The 20,294-nt window shown below is 41.0% G+C and overlaps 1 protein-coding gene across 1 annotated transcript in view; it reads right to left on the bottom strand.

The window, feature by feature from the left end:
* Window positions 1-18,108, bottom strand: part of LOC124545476 — a 32,921-nt gene extending 14,813 nt beyond the window's left edge. The window contains exons 1-3 of the mRNA XM_047124409.1: window positions 18,024-18,108; window positions 9,980-10,189; window positions 4,190-4,222 (exon numbers count right to left, since the gene is read on the bottom strand). Coding sequence (XP_046980365.1) covers window positions 4,190-4,222; window positions 9,980-10,189; window positions 18,024-18,071 — 291 coding nt within the window. The 5' untranslated portion in view covers window positions 18,072-18,108. The remainder of the gene's footprint in view (window positions 1-4,189; window positions 4,223-9,979; window positions 10,190-18,023) is intronic.
* Window positions 18,109-20,294: the final 2,186 nt, after the last annotated feature.

Below are 20,294 nucleotides of genomic sequence, written 5' to 3'. Positions count from 1 at the left end.
AAATTTTGGGTTTTCCCATGAAGACATTTCTTCATCAACGTATCTTTACAAAGATCTCTAAATATGGGTTTAATTTCATTCATTACTGATGCAGGTAAAGAATGTTTGTGGTCATATCTGGCACTTCTCCTGTACTTGCACCAAGTATCAGGATTATTCCGGCAAAGACCGTGCGTCAGAAAAACCATCTTATCTCACAAAAAATTGTCGTACTTATAGAAAATAAAAACTGTTTCACGCAAGAAAGATCAGGCATTTCAAATATGCTAAAATCTAAAAATCGAATTTTTTAAGCCCACTTGCCTTCTGTCTCCCCTTAGATACGGGTAATATGTTACGAAGTTCTAGTTCCAATCAGGTTACAGCCTCCAAAAACATATATTTAATAGGTTCCAAGAATACTGAAAGCGGAGAAATACTGCGAATTACTGTAGCATTTTCTCCGGGACTAAATTAATTTATCGTTGGATGCCTTCGCTCCACATGCTTGCAAAAGATATTCACAGTCGTTTTGAAACATAATGTTAGACCTCAAATATCTCACTGAGCAATTTAGTCACCCTCGTCTCTCGCAGAAAAATATCCCTACAAATAACTGCACTGACAAGTTGAGTGACATAAGCGAAAGTTGGTAGACATGTTTCTACATCCGAAAAATGACGTCTGTTCAACATTCGCACCAGTCGCGCCGCTATAACGATGCAAATCAGGTTTGCTTTAAATACAGTTGTAACGGTCGCGAGCGTTAGATAGCTTAGAGATTGCACATGGTGAGTTGGTGTTAGTCAAGAACGCCTTTAAGGCACCAAAGGCGCCATTATCAACATTTGAACGAGGTCACGTAACAGTGCGGCGAGAAGCTGGATGTTACTTGTGCGATAAAGCAGAAAGATATGGCAGCAATGTAGCCGCTGTACGTGATTGGTGACAACATTGGTCACGAGAATGTACTGTCGCAAGAAGACCGGCCTCCGGACGGCCACGCGACGCTACCGTGAAGGAAGCAGCAGTTTGAGCAGAAGTTTCCACCACAGTGACACGACGAAGTGTTGCAAATCGGTTACTTCAAGGACAGCTCCGAATCAGTTGCCCAGTAGCGTGCATTGCACTGACGTCCAAACCACCGTCATTAGCGATTTCAGTGATGTCAAGCGAGAGCTGATTGGAGGTTTGTTGCGTTTTCTGATGAAAGTTGGTTCTGCCTCGGTGCCACTGATGTTCGTGTGTTGGTTAGAAGGTCAATTGACGATCCGCAAGCAACCTGTGTAGACACGCTGCACCTACACCAGGAGTTATGGTCTGGCGTGCGATTTCGTATGAGAGGAGGAGCATTGCCGTGATTATGACTGCAAAACTGTATGTCAGTCTGATGACTCGACCTGTTGTGCTGCCATTCATGAATAGCATTCCAGGGAGTGCTTTCCAACAGGATAACGATCACCGACATACCGATGTTGGGACGCAATATGCTCTACGAAGTGTCGACATGTTGCGTGACTCCAATCGGGCACATACGAGACATTATCGGACGACAACTCCAGCGTCATCCACAAACAGCATTAACCGTCTCTGTATTTACCGACCAAGTGCAAAACAACCATGGGACTCCGTCCCACACATTGACATCCGGCACCTGTACAACACTATGCATGCACGTTTGCGTGGTTGCTTTCAACAATCTGACGGGTACATCGGTTGTTAATGTACCACCATATCACATTTACAATGGCTTATCTCGAGCTTACATTAATCTGTCGTCTTTCGGTGTTAATCGCTTAAATATGTTACATAGGCAAATGTATTCCCGAAGTTTCACTATTCCACGTTAGTTATTTTTTGGCGTTGGGATTATCTTCCGTCAGTGTGCTTAAATAAAACTGAATTCTTCTATTGACTCTTTTAAATTGGACTAAAAAGTATAGAATAATTTCTTCTAGTCCCATACACATTCTTAACCATTGAAAATTTGTGATTGTGAATGTTTAATACCTATGAAAGTGCTTGTAAGATTTAACAAAAATAAATGTGGCACACATGCAACAGATAACGGTGAGGAAGCGAACTACTAATGCATCAGTATCAGTAATAACAAGAAGGTGAATTATTCATGCGTCAGTTACAAATTGCGTATCCCCCACGTTATTCATTTTGAATCTTAAAAGTATTTTCATAGCTATTAAAGATTCGCAGTCACAACTTTTCAGGACTGACTGTATGGAGTTAGGTATCTATTTGGAGATGGAATAAATTATTTTATACTTTTCAGTCCGATTTAAAAGTTGTGCAGTGAAACCACTTGAGCAATTAGCAGGCATTAATGATTAGGAGGCTCAGGTCAAGAGATTTGGCAATCTGTATTACCTACAATTATAGCTTTAGCCTTAAAGATGCTGACTGCTACTTGACAATCAAAAGATTAAAGTCAAAAATGTTGGTTTAAAATATGCAAACTGAATCAGTCAATGAAACCTCTGAGAGCCAAAATGCTCACCTAATTGGAAAATTACTAACTCCTCGTTGACGAAAGACGCCAGATATCCTTTTCCTAAAATTTCGCTTAAATGTGCTTTCTCGCGAGGTGTATTTTCGCTCCACATCAAACTGCACATATTTCATTATTGCTATCGGCTTCACAAAATGTTAAGTGATAGTGTAGTCAATAGACATCGGATCTTTTCGTCTATGTATAAGAAGTACATTACTTTTGCTTTGTTGAGTGTCAGTTGCCATCCGTATCCTACGATGAAAAAAAAGAAGCTAAGCTTCAATAATATAAGATTAGTACAACGCAAATGATACCTGGATTTATTGTATAGTAACGGAACAAGTGAAATCTCCATCCACATCCCTCATTAAGAAACGTTAATGCTAGAAAGAGGTGATGCGTATTACAGAGCTTGTATTTGCTCCGGACATCCTGTCTCCCCTTACAGCCACCCCCCCCCCCCCCCCCCGCCCACTGACACCCTGCCCCTAAATCTCTCTTTTGTATGCGTGGATGCATAGGTCGACCACTCGAGTACTGTACGTGCGCACAAGTGAGGCAAAGGAGCTATAGACACCCTGCTATACATGATATAGAGAACATGATTTATTGCGGTACAAAAAATGTTTCAGAAAACTGATCAGATGGCATTTTTCTTAGGACGTAGGAATTTGATTTCTACAGTCTCAACGATCGAGCTCCATGTAGATTGGTGAACAATAATTAAAAACAAGTGTACTGGTGACTCCAAATGGTGTACTGAGTTGGTGATTTCCGAGTCCGACAACTGGATTTTACTCGTAGTTCACAGTTAATTTGAGGGCTGAAATGTTTTCAGGAAAACTGGGTTTCGTTTCACAGCGTATCGATCACTTGACTCATTTTCGCGACGTGGTTCCGACATGTTAATTGTCTAATTTTTGAGTTGTATGCTTTAGATTTGTTCATGTACATTTTCTAAAAGCAAGTGTTACAGGAATTACAAATACGTGTGGTTCTATCGCACTCTGGCCATTGCACTGTAAAGTTCCCATAGAAGTAATATGTATTTTTAAATTTGTAACACAATATATTTAGTAGGAAGTTATGCAATCATTATATTAAAACCCAAAAATATTTCTCTACTCAAGCATGTTGAAAAGTATGCGTTTGCAACTGTTTATCTGTGGTTTTCGCGCCCTCTTTAGCGGTCACTTGCTTTCTGTGCGGTAGGAGCTGTGAAACAAGTTGGGTTGTGGCTAGAAGAAATATATAATGACGAAAAAATTAAATCGGAATTTATGCTTACTTCTTAAATCTGAAATATTTGCTCAGCATGATGTTTGTGAATTTAACAAAGAACTTGAGATACCGAAATAATGCGTTCAGCAACTGGTTATAGTGAATTATCGGCAGCAACAAGATGAACCACACAGGTGAAAATCTAATTGCACTGCTTATTCTCAATTATTTCTTAGAACGTGCGTAACATTCGTAAAGTTAGAATTAAATGCACTTAGGAATTGACGACTTCTACACGGTTAGGAGAGAACGAGTATGGTTACAGAGCTGGTAGAGGCATATACATGATACTACAATTGTCAGATCATAAAAATAATAGAATTTAATACACTATCAACAACAGTCAAGCGAATCTGGTCATTATTATGATAGTCTTGTCAAATATTTAAAAATTATTACTGTAAATGTGATTCGCTTTCTTACCTGAACTCCAGACTGCACTTCCTGAATACCATCCTGAAAGGAAAAGAAAGGTTTCTTATGAATACGGCAGTTACAGAAGATAATGAACACATACACGAACAGAGACAGCATTCTGGCGTATTTGAAATTTATCCATAATTCTATTATCATTAACATTCCTTTCATGTTAACATTCCTTTCATGGTGGATATCTGTTAAAAAAATCGTCGTGTTCCGCATCATCCTGCTACGTAATCTTTCAGATATTTTCAATGTGGTTTCATTTACTTATTTCCGAAATGTTCTTTTTATCGAATCTGTAATATAAGTTTTAAGTTGCAAATATTTTGTAGGATTAGGAATTTAATCAATACTTATCAGGTTCTAAAATTATCCTCTGGAAGGAACATGACTGGCCAGAAGTCATGCAGAAGCAACAGATATGATATCACTCGTCAGCTGCTGAGGTCTCTGATGTTGTGGTCTTCAGTCCGAAGACAAGTTTGATGCAGCTCTCCATTCTGGTCTATCCTGTGCAAGCCTCTTCATCTCCGAGTAGCTACTGTAACTCACATCTTTCTAGATTTGATTATTGTACTCATCTCTTGGTCTTCCTCTACGATTTCAACCCCTTACCTCCCCTCCCCCCCCCCCCCCCCACCACCACACACACACTCCCCTACGTTAGAAAACTGGTGTACCTTGATATTCACATCTCATAATATGTCCTACCAACCGATTCCTTCTTTTAGTAAAGCTGTACCTCAAATTTCCTGTCTCCTCAAGTCTATTACCTCCTCATTAGTTACGCAATTTACCCATCCAACCTTCAATATTTTTCTGTAGCACCATATTTCAAAAGCACCTATTCTCTTCTTGCCTAACGGTTTATCGTCTATGTATCACTTCCATACGTGGATTCGTTCCAACCAAAACCTACAAAAAAAGCTTTATAACACTTAAATCCGTATTCGATATCAAAAAATTTCTCTTCCTCAGAAATGTTTTTCTTGCCATTGCCAGTCTACATTTTATACCGTTTCCACTTTCTCCATTATAAGTTATTTTGCTGCCCAACAGCGGAACTCATATACTACGTTTAGTGTGTCGTTTCCTAATCTAATTACCTCAGCATCGTCTCATTTAATTCTACTGCATTCCATTACCCTTGTTTTGCTTTTGTTAATGTTTATCTTACATCCTCCGTTCAAGACAGCGTCCATTCCGTTCAACTGCTCTTCCAAGTCCTTTACCGTCTTTCAAAGATTTACAGCGCCATCGACATATCTCAAAGTTATTATTTCTTCTTGCTGAACTTTAGTTCCTACTCCAAATTATTCTTTGATTTCCTTCACTGCTTGCTCTGTGTACAAATTGAATACTATCTGCGATAGGCTACATCCCTGTCTTTCTCCCTTCTGAACCACTGCTTCACTTTCATGCCCCTCGACTGTTATAACTGCCGTTTGGTTTCTTAACAACTTGTAAAAAGCCTTTCACTCCCTGTATTTTACCTCTGATACCTTCAATATTTCAAAGAGAGTATTCCAGTCAGCATTGTCAAAAGCCTTCTCTAAGTCTACAACATCGTAAACATAGGTTTACCTTCCTTAACCTATCTTCTAAGAGAAGTCGTAGGGTCAGCACTACCTCGCATGTTCCTACATTTTCCCGGAATCCAAACTGTTTTTCCCCGAAGTCGGCTACTACCGGCTTTCCACTCATCTATAAATAATTCGTGTTAGTATTTTCCAACGATGACTTATTAAACTGATAGTTCGGTAATATTCACACCTGTCAACACTTGCTTCCTTTGAAATTGGAGCTACTACATTCTCCTTGAAATCTCAGTGTATTTCCCCTGAGTGATACATTTTGCGCACGAGATGGAACAGTTTTGTCGCGGCTGGCTCTTTCAAGGATAGAAGTTCTGACGAATGGCATCTGCCCGCGGGAACATAGTTCTACTTAGGTCTTTCAGTGCTCTGTCAAAGTCCGCTTCAAGAATTTTAAAGCTGCAGTACACAGGGGTTGGACAAAAATATGGAATCGTTGCAAGAAATGCGTGCTTGAACATAAATACCGATGCTAGCCAAGCCCGCAATTTGCACTGTTGTACCTGAACACAAACGGCACCTGTGCGATGTCCTCAATACGTCACAAGTGTCAGTCGTGATCAGAGCAGTCTTCTGTGTAGTAGTGAGTGCAGTATGTTGGACCTAAATGGATCTGAACATGGGTAAATTGTTGGTGCTGGTATGGTGGATACGTCCATGACCAAGGCATCCAAAATGTTTGGTGCTTCAAGAGGCATCGTATTGAAGATTTGTACTGCTTACAGGAAAATCGAACAAACATCATCTACTATGTCACAACGCGGGCGGAACTGTGCCGAGTGATAGTGATACACGTCCACTGAAGAGGTTGGTGACGAAAAATAAAAGGAAAGCAACTGCTTAACTCTCTGCAGAACTGAACGTCTCACTTGCGAACCCAGTCAGCACCAAAACTACTAGAAGGGAGCTCCATAGGCTGGAAATTGTAGGGCGAGGTGGATTCACATACCAGCACGTCAATCATGCATATGCCCGGAACGAGAAATTGTCTGGCTAAAGCCATATAACCTGGACTATGGAGCAATAGAAGAAAGTCATTTGGTCGAATGACTCTTGTTTCACAATGTTTCCAACTTATGGCCGAGTTTACATCTGGCGTACTCCGAGCTAGGACTACGATATAGTCTGCTTGCTACCAACAGTGAGGCATGGCGTGGATCCGGTGATGATTTGTGCATCCAAATATTCAGCCCATTGTTCATCAGCAAAGTCACATTACTGCCAAGGATTATGTGACCATTTTGGGTGATTAGATCAGTCTCATGGTACAGTAGTTGTTCCCCAATCTGGATGTTGTGTTCCAAGGCGACAGGTCCCTGTTCTCACAACTGACATTGTCCAGGACTGGTTTTGAGAGCACGAGGATGAATTTTCGCATCTCTCCTGGACACACCAGTCACCAGATCTCATTATTATATTGGGCTTTCGTAGTTTACTTTCGAGAGAAGGGAGACTGATCGTTATCCACCTCCATCATCATTACGAGACTTGCCACTATTTTGCAGGAAGTGTTGTATGAGATTCCCCTGAAAATCGCCTCGCAGGGTAGCCGTGCGCTCTTGGGCGCCTTGCCACGGTTGGCGCTGCTGCCCCGTCGGAGGTTCGAGTCCTCCCTTGGGCATGGGTGTGTGTGTTGTCCTTAGCATAAGTTAGATTAAGTAGTCTGTAAGCCTAGGGACCGATGACCTCAGCAGTTTGGTCCCATAGGAACTTATCACAAATTTCCAAATTTCCCCTGAAAACCATACAGGACCTGTGTTCATTCAATCCGAGACAAGTGGAAGCTGTTTCGAATGCCAACCGTTTCCCTACACCGTGTTATGCATGGTAATGTGTTGTGTTTCCCGTGTTTCCATATTTTTCTCCACCCCCTGTATGTCTTAATATGGCAAAGAAAGTTCTGCGGACTTATCCTTTAAATAATGCTTTGAATCAAGGATAGGAAAGAATTATTTTCTATGTGGCGATACAGAAGGGTGTCCAAAATTAAGTGACTAATAAATAAAGCAAATGTTTTCCGCACAATCGACAAAGAATGAGATCTGTCGAAAGCATTAGCTACAAGAAGGGACAGGATTGTTGGTTGTGTGTAAGGTAACAACTTACATGGCACTCGAGAGAGCTGTAGAGGACGAACATTGAAGGGAAGCACAGAGATTTGAATTATGTTAGTCTATTCCGTGTGACATTCTCCTTATCTCCACATAATAACTGGAAACTACGTCCACTTAGACATGCTTCTTGTATTCAAGCCTCCCTCTGCGCTTCCCTTCATTACCAAATTAAATATTTCTTGATGCCTCGTGCTTTTTCCTATCAACTTATCCCTTCCTTTAATCAATTTGTGCCATAAATCTCCCCCCCACCCCCCAATTCGCTACATTGCTTCTTCTTTGGTTACTCGATCTAGCCATTTAATCTTCAGTGTTCTTCTGTAGCATCAAATTTCAAATGCTTGTATTCTCTTCTCATCAGTACTGTTACAACAAATAATTTAGGACGGTGCGTATAAATGCTGCCCAGAGGTTAAGAGACTGTCAGAGTTGAGAAAATTTTGGCTGACTGCATATTAGTCTGCAACTGGGAACAGGATATCGTTCTATACAGCAAAGAAGGAAAAAAGTTGTTTCTTTATCCTGGTATGCAAACCGATAACGATAACGAACATTTTAATACACATAGGTTTAAATAAAACCTTGTTCCGATGCCTTAAACAATTTATCAGGTATCAGTGAACACCGTAAGTGTCACACTCCATTCGTGTACACAGAAAGAACGAAACAAATGAATCCAGCTTTGGAGAATGTGTGTACTTACTAGCAATATCGAATTAAGAGAGCAGAGAGCTGGCGTACATCTTCGTCAAACGGCTCCCTTTCTAGTGTGACCAGAAGGATTGATGTAGAGCCAAGCGCAGTCGCATAAGAAGCCCCAAAAGAAGAGGAAACGTGAAAACAATTACCAGCACACCTCAGCGAAGTCAAAAGGTGTGGTATTAACAGGCGGCTTAGTTCGATCAGAGCAGAATGACATCTCTGCAGGAAACGTGTTTATCAGACTGTGATATTTCGGCTCGTATGGGACATGACGCTACGGCAGTGACATTGCTGCGGACTGTATAACTATTGTATATAACAGGTCCGTACACAACGGTTTATGGACATTGGATCACTCATTGTGGGTACAGGTTGGGATGACAGCCATCACGTCCACATGACCATACGTTACCGTGTCTACTATACAACGGTGGTCCGCAGATGGAGTACCGCAGTTAGTGTGAACCTGTCTGCGTCGACGATCCGACGCAGCCTTCTGACTACCGGACTTAATATCGCGCATACTAATGCGTCACCTTCTATAGTCGACAAACCACGAACCACTCGGGGTACACAGCTTGTGTGCTGAGTGGGAAAATACAGTGTTTTCGGAGTAGTAGCTCCAGCATCAGCCTAACCTAAAGTATTGACTGAATATGCGTACTGTATTCGTTGGCTGCAATCTGCTGGTCTCTATTGTTGGCCAGGCTGACGAGGAGGCGTCAAATGTTAGTGCCTTACGTGCCGTTTGAAACAAAATGAAATATCGGGCCTAATGGACTGACGGATCATAACTGCAATCGTTACGTGAGGCACGTGTTAGACGGCGTACTACTACCCCCTACCCCCACCTACCCATCTCCCCTCCCCATTGGACATTTCCAAATACTAAAATCAGTATGACAGCGCCTGGTCAAAAAGAGAAGTATGTACAAGACTGTCCGACACGTCCGTTGAATACATATCTATCACTATCTTACATTGATTCTTTGCGAACTCACAAACAAACTGCGTGGAGACGGACGCCGTAGCAAAATAACGTATTCCTGTATGATTTCATGTCATCACAACGTGCTGAATAGTCTGAGATGATACACAGTTCTGTGTACCTAAGCCTTCGTCTACCGTCACGGAACTAAGCTGTTCAGCAAACTCAATGTCAGTCACATATGTTTTTCTTAGTGAGCCATTTTCACAAACGGAAATATAGATGTAGATTACTCCAAATTTAGGATACGCCAGTGTCAGAGATAGACGAGTCTGCTGACGGAATGTGTGTTTTTAACCTCCACTGAAAGATTGTCCCATGAAAGTGGAGAAGGATTCATCACGGTTTAGCTCCGAAGTTCCAGCGATCTACTGACTCGTCTCAGACTTACCTGGATGTTGTCGAGAGCATCAGATGTAACGTTGACGATTCCACCGACAATTGATTCTCCAGCTCCGATTACATCATCGACAGCGTCACCGATAATTGTCTCTCCTGCATCGATCACATCGGATGTAATATTAGTAACGGTGTCGATGACGTCGCCAATGATGTCACCGATACCAAACAACGGTTCGGGAGCAGGTGCTGCGATAACACCCTGCAACATAGAGCAATCAGTGAACTATCCATTAGCCACATATCTCGAGGATCAACATACGCTTCAGCTTAAGTTGACCCGTAAATGCAGACTTCGAAGCAACATTAAGTTCAATTAAACACAAAAAATTAAACTGTTAATATAAAAATAATATTATAAGGACTGGGTGGTACAAAATAAACGAGAGGTTTTAAGAAACATGCAAAATAAAAAACAATGTAAACATTTGGTGACAGCAATTGAACTACTACAACTCTTCTTTAGTTTGTAACGGGACATCCTCCTCTAGCATTACTTTTCCTCAACAGTAGTTGTCGATAACAGTAACACACTTAAAAATTATATTATTAGTTATGCGGTCCTATACTGTTTACTACGTTAATTTCTGGATTCGTTTATGTAATAATAATCTAAATTAAAGCTAGTAGAAATTCATTTGTTAAAGAAAATTGTAAACCGTTTGGAATATTGTTATTTCCGGAGAGAGAGAGAGAGTCGTGAGCATGCCTCTGATGTGATCGGACGTAATTTTGTATTTTTGTGCCAACAATGTACGTTCGGCTTTGTTACCGTGAAAATTCAAAAGACTGTACAATATTCTAAAATGTGAGAAAATATATTTAGGTAAAACAAAATTTGTGCACCAACAATCTTCAAATTTATTTAGTTCATTCCAATCGTGAGGACCTAAAATGTGGGATTTTCAAGAATCAGACTCCTAGACAAGAAGAACTGGAGCCATGACAAGCCAAGTAAACGTGAAAGTTTATTGTAATCTTCACTTCTCTCAAATCTTCATAAGAGACTTTACTGTGGACGATAGATGGAAGTAAGAAGGACGGGGGAGATTACGATTAGAAAATTTCACGTTGTAGATAATATCCTACTATTCGGATGCATTCATGCAATATTCTTTTCCTGACCTCAGTACTGAATACCGTGAACTTCGAGGTGAAATCGTTTGATTTCATCAACCCTCCGTGGCCATGTATTACAAGGCGAGCTTTTGACTTCATCATACAAGAAATAAGGAGAAAACTGAAGAGAAAGTTTACTGATACAGTAGGTTAGGGAATGTCACGAATTCTTGATCATTTATCTGAGAATCGGGGAGTGGCTGTCACTAACCGTCCCTGAGTGTACGATGTAACGTAACCCTGTGAGAACCAGAGGTAGTGAAGGTACGTAAAATCGCTCATTGCAGCTGTAATAGAAGCCTGCAGCATCTAAGCGAATTACCCTAAGTGAAAGTCATCTCATCCGCTCCTCATTTTCGATAAAGTTAGGTCTGATGAGCCACTGTGACGAAACCATGCACCACACCATCAGTTTATGTCACGTAGTCAGTGAGATGACTATGGTCCTCATGTGCCATCGAGCGAGTCCAGATGTTCGCTGTCCTCTATTGTGATCGTCTTCATTTGTTTCCGGATGCTAATTGGAACTGTTAATTCCACTTATTCAATTATTTTACAAATCGTCTTTTATACTAATGGGAGTTTTAATCACTGTGGATAGTCCGACGACCAGTCTCTCGAATAACGTGCCAAAAGACGTTCACCCCACTATTCTTAAGATTAAAACTCATAGTTTCTCGATGTTCTGCCTAATGATCATGCCCTTATTCGTCATCCTGACGACTTTTTTTTCGATCCAATTTAGTTTGCGATTCATGTTCATACAGTTTTTAGGATAGCCGACTATGCTACTTTAACTGAAAAAACCTTGCAATTCCCCATGGGCCACTTCCACAATACTGTTCTCTTTTTAAAACATATCTGTGGAGAAAGAACGATGTTGCAGGTTACTAAATAACGTGGTCGTAGTTAACCGTCCCTGTTCCACAGTGCCGCTAATTACGTATGTCTATCACGACACATTTCAGAAGTATCGTATTTTTGTGTCACCTGTATACAGTTCTAGCAAATATCGTGCGCTTTTAGAGAAAGCTGTTGTACGGACGGGATAGCGAACGGATGAAGGTGAAAATAACAAGCTAAGGCAGGTTATACCGACTACGAAATAGTGTTAGGCGGTCTTTACGTCGTATCTTAGATTAAAGGAAACCCGCTGAACACACCTAAGAACAAAACATTTACATATCAAAGCATAGTCAGCTCTTCTGGGGTTGGAATCCATCGCTATAACTGACTGCTTGTTATATTCTGACACGAAATTCTGTTCTGTGAGACGGTTTTAATTTTGTTGAGCCCCCAGGGCCTGCGCTACGTCTAACGGAAGAATTTTAATTTGGGATTAGAATACTTTAAGTGTGAATTTATTTATTTGTCAGATTCTGCGGGATTATGCGAGCTAAAATTACCTGGTCATGTACCGTGTCCGTATATTTCTTAAAAATGCCAAATAGATAATGTACACAAAAAAGATCTAAAGAATTAAGAAAACATCAAAAAGTTCTGAGAAGGCACTCGAATCAGTACACATTAAGGTAAAAAACTTCTCAAGTACTTGAGAAATTACTGTACAGCAGAGAATGAGTGTGCACAGGGAAACCTTTCAATTCAGATTTGAAGACTTGGGTTTTATGACTTAGTTTCTTGAGGTCCGCCGGTGCCTGTTGAAAGTGAAAGTTCTTGAACAGTTCACGCACTTCCTTACAAAGCTTAAAGAAGTGGAAATCGTTTTTTGGTTTAGTGTGCAGTGAACGAATTATGAATGAGTCAATATTACCAACAACAGATCCTATGATGGTGTACTCGTGTATGTAAAGGGATAACAAGTTGGAACTTCGAGACATCTAAACAACGGTCTATGCAAAGTTCGCGATTAAACACCGCAACGACTGCTCCAGAGTACACCACTGGAGATAATAGAGTGGCAAGGAAACAAAGTAAACAAACTTTCACGTTTCGGAGACAGAGGAGAATACTGTCATGCGGTGAACATAGCGAAATTTAGTTTCTGCTCAAGGTATGGAACCTCATACTTCTCAGGAAACTTTTTAATTACCCATAATCTTGATAATTTAAAATGATCGACTTCACTGACTGTTTGACAACCATGTGACAATAAAATTTCGCTTTTAAAAGAGTCTCGAACCGGAAACTGTATGCACTGATTTTATTTGTAGCTAAATAACTCTGAATAAACAAAGTATGAGTAATATCCAAAGTTAATACATGTGACAAATTTTGCTAAGTGTATGTGGGAGTCTCTCGCTGACACAAACGACTCTCTCTCTTTCTCTGTCTCTCTCTCTGTCTCTCTGTCTCTTTCTCTGTCCCTCTCTTACTCTCTCCCCCTGTCTGGTTAAACTGAAGTAATACATAGAAACTGACTTTTTTCCCTGATAGACAGTAGACATACGTCGGTGCAGCCCTCAAGAAAGGAGAGGAATAATTTCTTGAAAGTGGAGTTTCTAAACGCCTTGGACAAAAGTATAAAAATAAAATCTTGCGAGTGCAAACAGGATGTTATTTTTGACATACTTGTATGTCTTCCCTTATTGTAAAAAGCACGTACAGTGTTTTTAACACTGATCAATAAGCCAACTTCGTCATTTACTTACGTAGTATTAAATTACGTAGAATAGACTTGATACAAAGATTCTAAGATTCTTTTTGTGCGGTACTGTTAGGCGAGTTGAGTGAGAGACAGGAAAGGGTGGTGAACTCTTTTTGTTGTCTTGCCAGTTTAATTTTCTTCGTTTGGACTTCATTCAAATGACATTAAACTCTTAAAGGCTGTAATTAGAACCACTATCATACAGAGACCAAAGTAAATTTGTTTTCACATTGGCAGTACAGATGACATATTCTGCCGTCCAAGCCATTAAAACAGTGTCATCTAATATTCCTCATTACTGCAACAAAGATTTTAACTTGCTGTACTTTTACTAGTACGGAATACACATGGATTACGCTTCAATTCGTAAGATGCGGTTCCAGATGAAGGAATGAAACTCATTTTTTGTTGTTGATGCATTTAACATATTCGAGTGGTACTTGTGGGAAATTTATTTTTGCTACCAATATTTTGGCGGAAGAGGAGAGATGGTAGCGTAAATATCATAAACAAACTTATTCAAGAACGTCCAGGCTTAAAATCTAAACCTCTTACCAGCGCCTAGTAGACTGAGAGTAAGAGACAGTTTCGATGGTGTTGCATCACTCAGATGCAAACGTAAACTCTGCGGTCCCCTAGATGCTCTTCGATAGCAGAAGGTTACGTTTAAGTACAGCTTTCAGTCCTTTTCTTGCCACTCCTATCGTCATCAACAGAAACACAGTTTAACTTAGTGGCGGATTAAGACTGTGTGCCAGACCGAGACTCGAACTCTCGACCTTTGCCTTATGCCTTAGAAACACAATATTCGCACTCATCATAGCCTCTTACAGGAATACACATGAGACATAACACTCCCACTTCGAGATGTAAATATAACCAATGGGTGTGAACAAAAGTTACCTCCTCGGTTCAGAGAGCAGAACGCCTACGCAATCAGTGCCATAAAACGCTTTTGCCGTTACCATAACGAGGAAAAGAACTGCGAAATACACTAAAATTCTAGAAAGAGTATACGACAGATATCACTCGTTTCAATCTTAATAATATATCACATAGCCTCCCTCAAAATAAAATTTATGTACATGTAGCACCAATTCTAAGACTTCAGCTGTAAAAGAAAACACCAGCTAACCTGGAAGAAAGAATGTTATTGTACACGCGAGAAGATACAAGCAGGGGATAGATCTTTTTGCTTTTAGTGTGGGAAACACTTTTAGCTTGTAAGCCCTTCAATGTAAAGATCAAGATCTGCAGGACGATCGTTCATTCATTTGTCCACGACACATCAGAAATCATCGACAGCTATAAAGTTCGGACAGAAACAAGACTAATACATTTGGAAGTAGAGTGATTACGTGATTCATTGGATCTGTTCAAATAGAGGAGATTGGGGATATATGACAAACAAAGAAGTATAATGTTTGTTTATTTCTGCCACTAGTCACATTTTTCTCTTTTTTTAACTTGATACATGGCTACGCGTTTCGAGCATGTTTTGCTCATCAGGCGTTTTCTATTGCTTGTTGTTGTTGTTGTTGTTGTTGTTGTTGCTGTTTTTGCTGTCGTCGTTGTTTTGCGTTGGGCTGCATGTTGTTGGTTGTGGCATTGTCTGTGTTGGTAGCATTACGATGTTTCTGTATCAGTTAGTAACTGGTCCCAAATACGGACGGTTCCCAAAAAACCCTCATACGTCCAAGACAGTCAGTTTCACAATCAACAAGGTACCGCGCAATATCACAACGACAATGACAGTGCATATAAAGTTTTCGCCCTCTTTCCTCTACCCTCCTAAGACACACACACACACACACACACACACACACACACACACACACACACACATGCCGGCCACGGTGGCCGTGCGGTTCTGGCGCTGCAGTCCGGAACCGCGGGACTGCTACGGTCGCAGGTTCGAATCCTGCCTCGGGCATGGGTGTGTGTGATGTCCTTAGGTTAGTTAGGTTTAAGTAGTTCTAAGTTCTAGGGGACTTATGACCTAAGATGTTGAGTCCCATAGCGCTCAGAGCCATTTGAACCATTTGAACATACACACACACACACACACACACACACACACACACACTTACCACATAACTCACCCAAAAGAAAAAAAAAAAACTGCGTTAAGATTACATTACGTATAGCAGTGAGATACCAATAGAAGTGATGTTCGGAGGGCGGGTTTTGAGTCGAAGTTTTAATCTGCCAGAGAGTTTCAAAACAGCAGACGCTATGCTACACAGCGAGAAATTCAACTTGGATATGGTAGACATAGTCTGTAAATTATGAAATAATAAATTTCAGATAATTCCAGTACCTGTTGTTTTCATATGCATACAATGAAGAATGCCTGTTTCTGAAGAAAGCGTTCTGGAATGTCTTAGTGAGGTATTAAATTCAAAAAATAAATGATGTTGCTGGCAGCAAATCAGACAATTAATTTATTTAAAAAAAAGTCACGATACCAACACTTTGACACTACGGCCCCAGTCAACAAAGAGGTATATGTGATATTATGGGTAAGAAGTGCATTACAGCGATAATAAGAAGTAAGTGTATACAGAAGACCGCTCATGTATCAATAATAGTGGAAAGTACAGTGTTCAGAGTTGTTATAGGGGGAACACCCGAAAAAATGCGATCATTTGGCATAGCAAGTTTACTTTGGCAAGAGGAGCAGGTGAACAGGCTAACTCAGGTAGGTGGTTCACGAGCGTGGTACTAGATATTGCGACATTAGGTACTCGTAGTTGGAGGTGTATGCAGTTCGGTAAGACAGTACGTGATCTACAGGATCCCTCATCACCGGATGGCAACGATTATTAGTACCATCGTGCAAATTTCTGTGTTCACATATCGGATTTTGCTGGTAGATGTCAACAACTGTCACTACCTCGCGGTATAAGCACATATTTTCATAAATAACTTCTGCAGCGGTTTGTGAACTGGACTGTGTCTGATGAATATTTCTCTACTTCCTTCACTACGTACTACACTGCGTAGCACCTTAAAGCTTCTAGTGGCTACCGAGACTAATACGTGACGAAATACCAAGTTTCCCATGATAAGGGACAGTATTGTGATTACGTTAAAAGTTTATACTATTTTTGACTACGGCTGGTTGCACCACAAGAGAGACCATTATCACCACCTATTCATGAAATACTGAATGCATTCTTTCATATATTAATAACCATTTCGTAGAAAATCCACAAATTCCAGTACTTCAAGTTCCCACCGAAACACATCAAAACTAGCTACTAGAACTGAGTGCATTACACGATTATCACGCTGAAAATGTCGCGTTTTAACTACTTCTGCAGGTTCCTGTTTCACAACTCCACCCCCCCAAAAAAAAAAGTGAAACAGCGCCCTTCAAAGCTCCACGCTGATCGAGTTTATACAATGTTGAGTGCCTTGGTCACGTGGGTGAATCCAGTACTTCATTTACATTCCGCCAAAAATCAAGATATCTCTTCCATTACATTTCTTCTAGGATCCCCATGCTCAGCTCTATATATATATATATATATATATATATATATATATATATATATATATATATATATATATATATAAATTGCCCAATCAAACACAACACTAATCTTCGGTATCCCTGGTACATTCACCCCCATTTACTCCCTTATATCCCATTATATCATGATGTAAAATTCTCCTTCCCCCTCCCCCCGCCCACCGACGTAACTCATCACTGGGTCCAGGTACCTCACTAATAGTCACAAACACATCAAGACCGTAACTGTGAATTAATAAGTTTTCGACAATCTTTAATATTCTACAATGGCGTCGAAAATTATTGACAGTTTTGGAGTAAGTATTGTATGTAAATAAGTTTACGCCTTATAGTTTATTGTCTTCCCTTCTGTTACATGAAGAGATGGTTCAAATGGTTCAAATGGCTCTGAGCACTATGGGACTTAACATCTGAGGTCATCAGCCCCCTAGAACTTAGAACTACTTAAACCTAACTAACCTAAGGACATCACACACACCCATGCCCGAGGCAGGATTCGAACCTGCGACCGTAGCGGTCGCGCGGTTGCAGACTGTAGCGCCTAGAACCGCTCGGCCACCCCGGTCGGCTGAAGAGTTGGAACTGAGGAGCAGAAAAGTATGCCAGTGAGGCACCTCTAGCACGCATGGCGGAAGGTCATGGCGTCTAGATGCACTAACAAGAAGGGAGAAAAAAGAAGCACTCCATCTGAGCCACTATTCAAGCTTCCTTATCCCGAAACTTCTCCCATCATGCTGATACGAAGTGCTTTCGCTGTAGACTCTCACTTACCTGCGACAACACTGCTAGCGCGACAAGGAACACTAGTTTTGACGCCATTTCGACAAGGCTTCGTATGTGGCCGTGCCGGCACAAGTTGAGCTTTTTATATTGTGTCGCACGTGCCAGAGCCGCTGTTTGCGAACAGTTTAAGCGATTTGCGCACCAACCTGTGATATAACCTGTAGCTTCCTGCCAGTCGAGGTCTTGATAAAGATGTCCTAATGTCAAGCACTTCTAGGAAAATTCCACAGCAGATAGCAGATGTGTAGAGCTGTTGACGAACCTCATTGTAGGAACTCCGGTAATTCTGCAGCTCTGCGGACCATCACCAACGAGTAAGCAGAAGTCGTTATGTGACACTGGCAGAAATTTCCTTTTCTTTCGTTTACTGTATTAAAACAGATCACAAAACATATTTTTTTTCCACTGCACTGCATTTCAGCCTAGACTCATGATCTGACAGCATTGTATTTTGAATGCAAATGCAGAGGCCACAACGGTTCTGAACAGGCTTTCATTTATATTTAACACCTGAAACTTCTTATTATCTGTATTTGGCGTCCAGGTGCCCATACGCTGATGGTTAGTGTTAGACTATAAACATCTTGACCGAATGATATCAAATTGATATTCCAGTATTTCTATTCCTGTGGAGAACGTCGATTAATATTTCATCTTATGCGAGTTTTTTTTGTCAACAATTTCAGTATATTTACAGGAAAACGCCATTCCCACGTATGAATGTGGTGCATGAGTATACAGGTGGTCCATTGATCGTGACCGGGCCAAGTATCTCACGAAATAAACATCAAACGAAAAAACTACAAAGAACGAAGCTTGTCTAGCTTGAAGGGGGAAACCAGATGGCACTATGGTTGACCCGCTAGATGGCGCTGCAATAGTTCAAACGGATGTCAACTGCGTTTTTTAATTACGTAAAAAATATGAATGTTTTAGTTGGACCACTTTTATCGCTTTGTGACAGATGGCGCTGTAATAGTCACAAACATATGGCTCAAAATTTTAGACGAACAGTTGGTAACAGGTAGGTTTTCCAAATTAAAATGCAGAACGTAGGAACGTTTGAACATTTTATTTCGGTTGTTCCAATGTGATACATGTACCTTTGTGAGCTTATCATTTCTGAGAACGCATGCTGTTACAGCGTGATTACCTGTAAATACCACATTCATGCAATAAATGCTCAAAATGATGTCCGTCAACCTCAATGCATTTGGCAATACGTTTAACGACATTCAGCCGGCTGGAGTGGCCGTGCGGTTCTAGGCGCTACAGTCTGGAGCCGAGAGACCGCTACGGTCGCAGGTTCGAATCCTGCCTCGGACATGGATGTGTGTGATGTCCTTAGGTTAGTTACGTTTATTTAGTTCTAAGCTCTAGGCGACTGATGACCTCAGAAGTTAAGTCGCATAGTGCTCAGAGCCATTTGAACCATTTTGTAACGACATTACTCTCAACAGCGAGTAGTTCGCCTTCCGTAATGTTCGCACATGCATTGACGATGCGCTGACGCATGTTGGCAGGCGTTGTCGGTGGATCACGATGGCAAATATCCTTCAACTTTCCCCACAGAAAGAAATCCGGGGACGTCAGATCTGGTGAACATTGTACGGTGCTTCGATGACCAGTCCACCTGTCATGAAATATGCTATTCATTACCGCTTCAACCGCACGCGAGCTATGTGCCGGACATCCATCATATTGGAAGTACATTGCCATTCTGTCATGCAGTGAAACATCTTGCAGTAACATCGGTAGAACATTACGTAGGAAATCAGCATACATTGCACCATTAGATTGCAATCGATAAAATGGGGGCCAATTATCCTTCCTCCGATAATGCCGCACCATACATTAACCCGGCAAGGTCGCTGATGTTCCACTTGTCGCAGCCGTCGTGGATTTTCCGTTGCCCAGTAGTGCATATTAAGCCGGTTTACGTTACCGCAGTTGGTGAATGACGCTTCGTCGCTAAATACAACGCGTGCAAAAAATCTGTCATCGTCCCGTAATTTCTCTTGTGCCCAGTGGCAGAACTGTACTCGACGTTCAAAGTCGTCGCCATGCAATTCCTGGTGCATAGAAATACGGTATGGGTGCGATCGATGATGATGTAGCATTCTCAAAACAGAAGTGCGGATTAGCTGCGACAGCAGCTAAAACACCTACTTGAGCATCATCATTTGTTGCAGGTCGTGGTTGACGTTTCACATGCGGCTGAACACTTCCTGTTTCCTTAAATAACGTAACTATCCGGCG

Source organism: Schistocerca americana, chromosome 8 (assembly GCF_021461395.2).
Source record: "Schistocerca americana isolate TAMUIC-IGC-003095 chromosome 8, iqSchAmer2.1, whole genome shotgun sequence".
In the NCBI taxonomy this organism is placed as follows: Eukaryota; Metazoa; Arthropoda; class Insecta; order Orthoptera; family Acrididae; genus Schistocerca; species Schistocerca americana.
The sequence above is the reverse complement of the archived record's forward strand: the minus strand, read 5'-3'. Positions and strand labels throughout refer to the sequence as shown.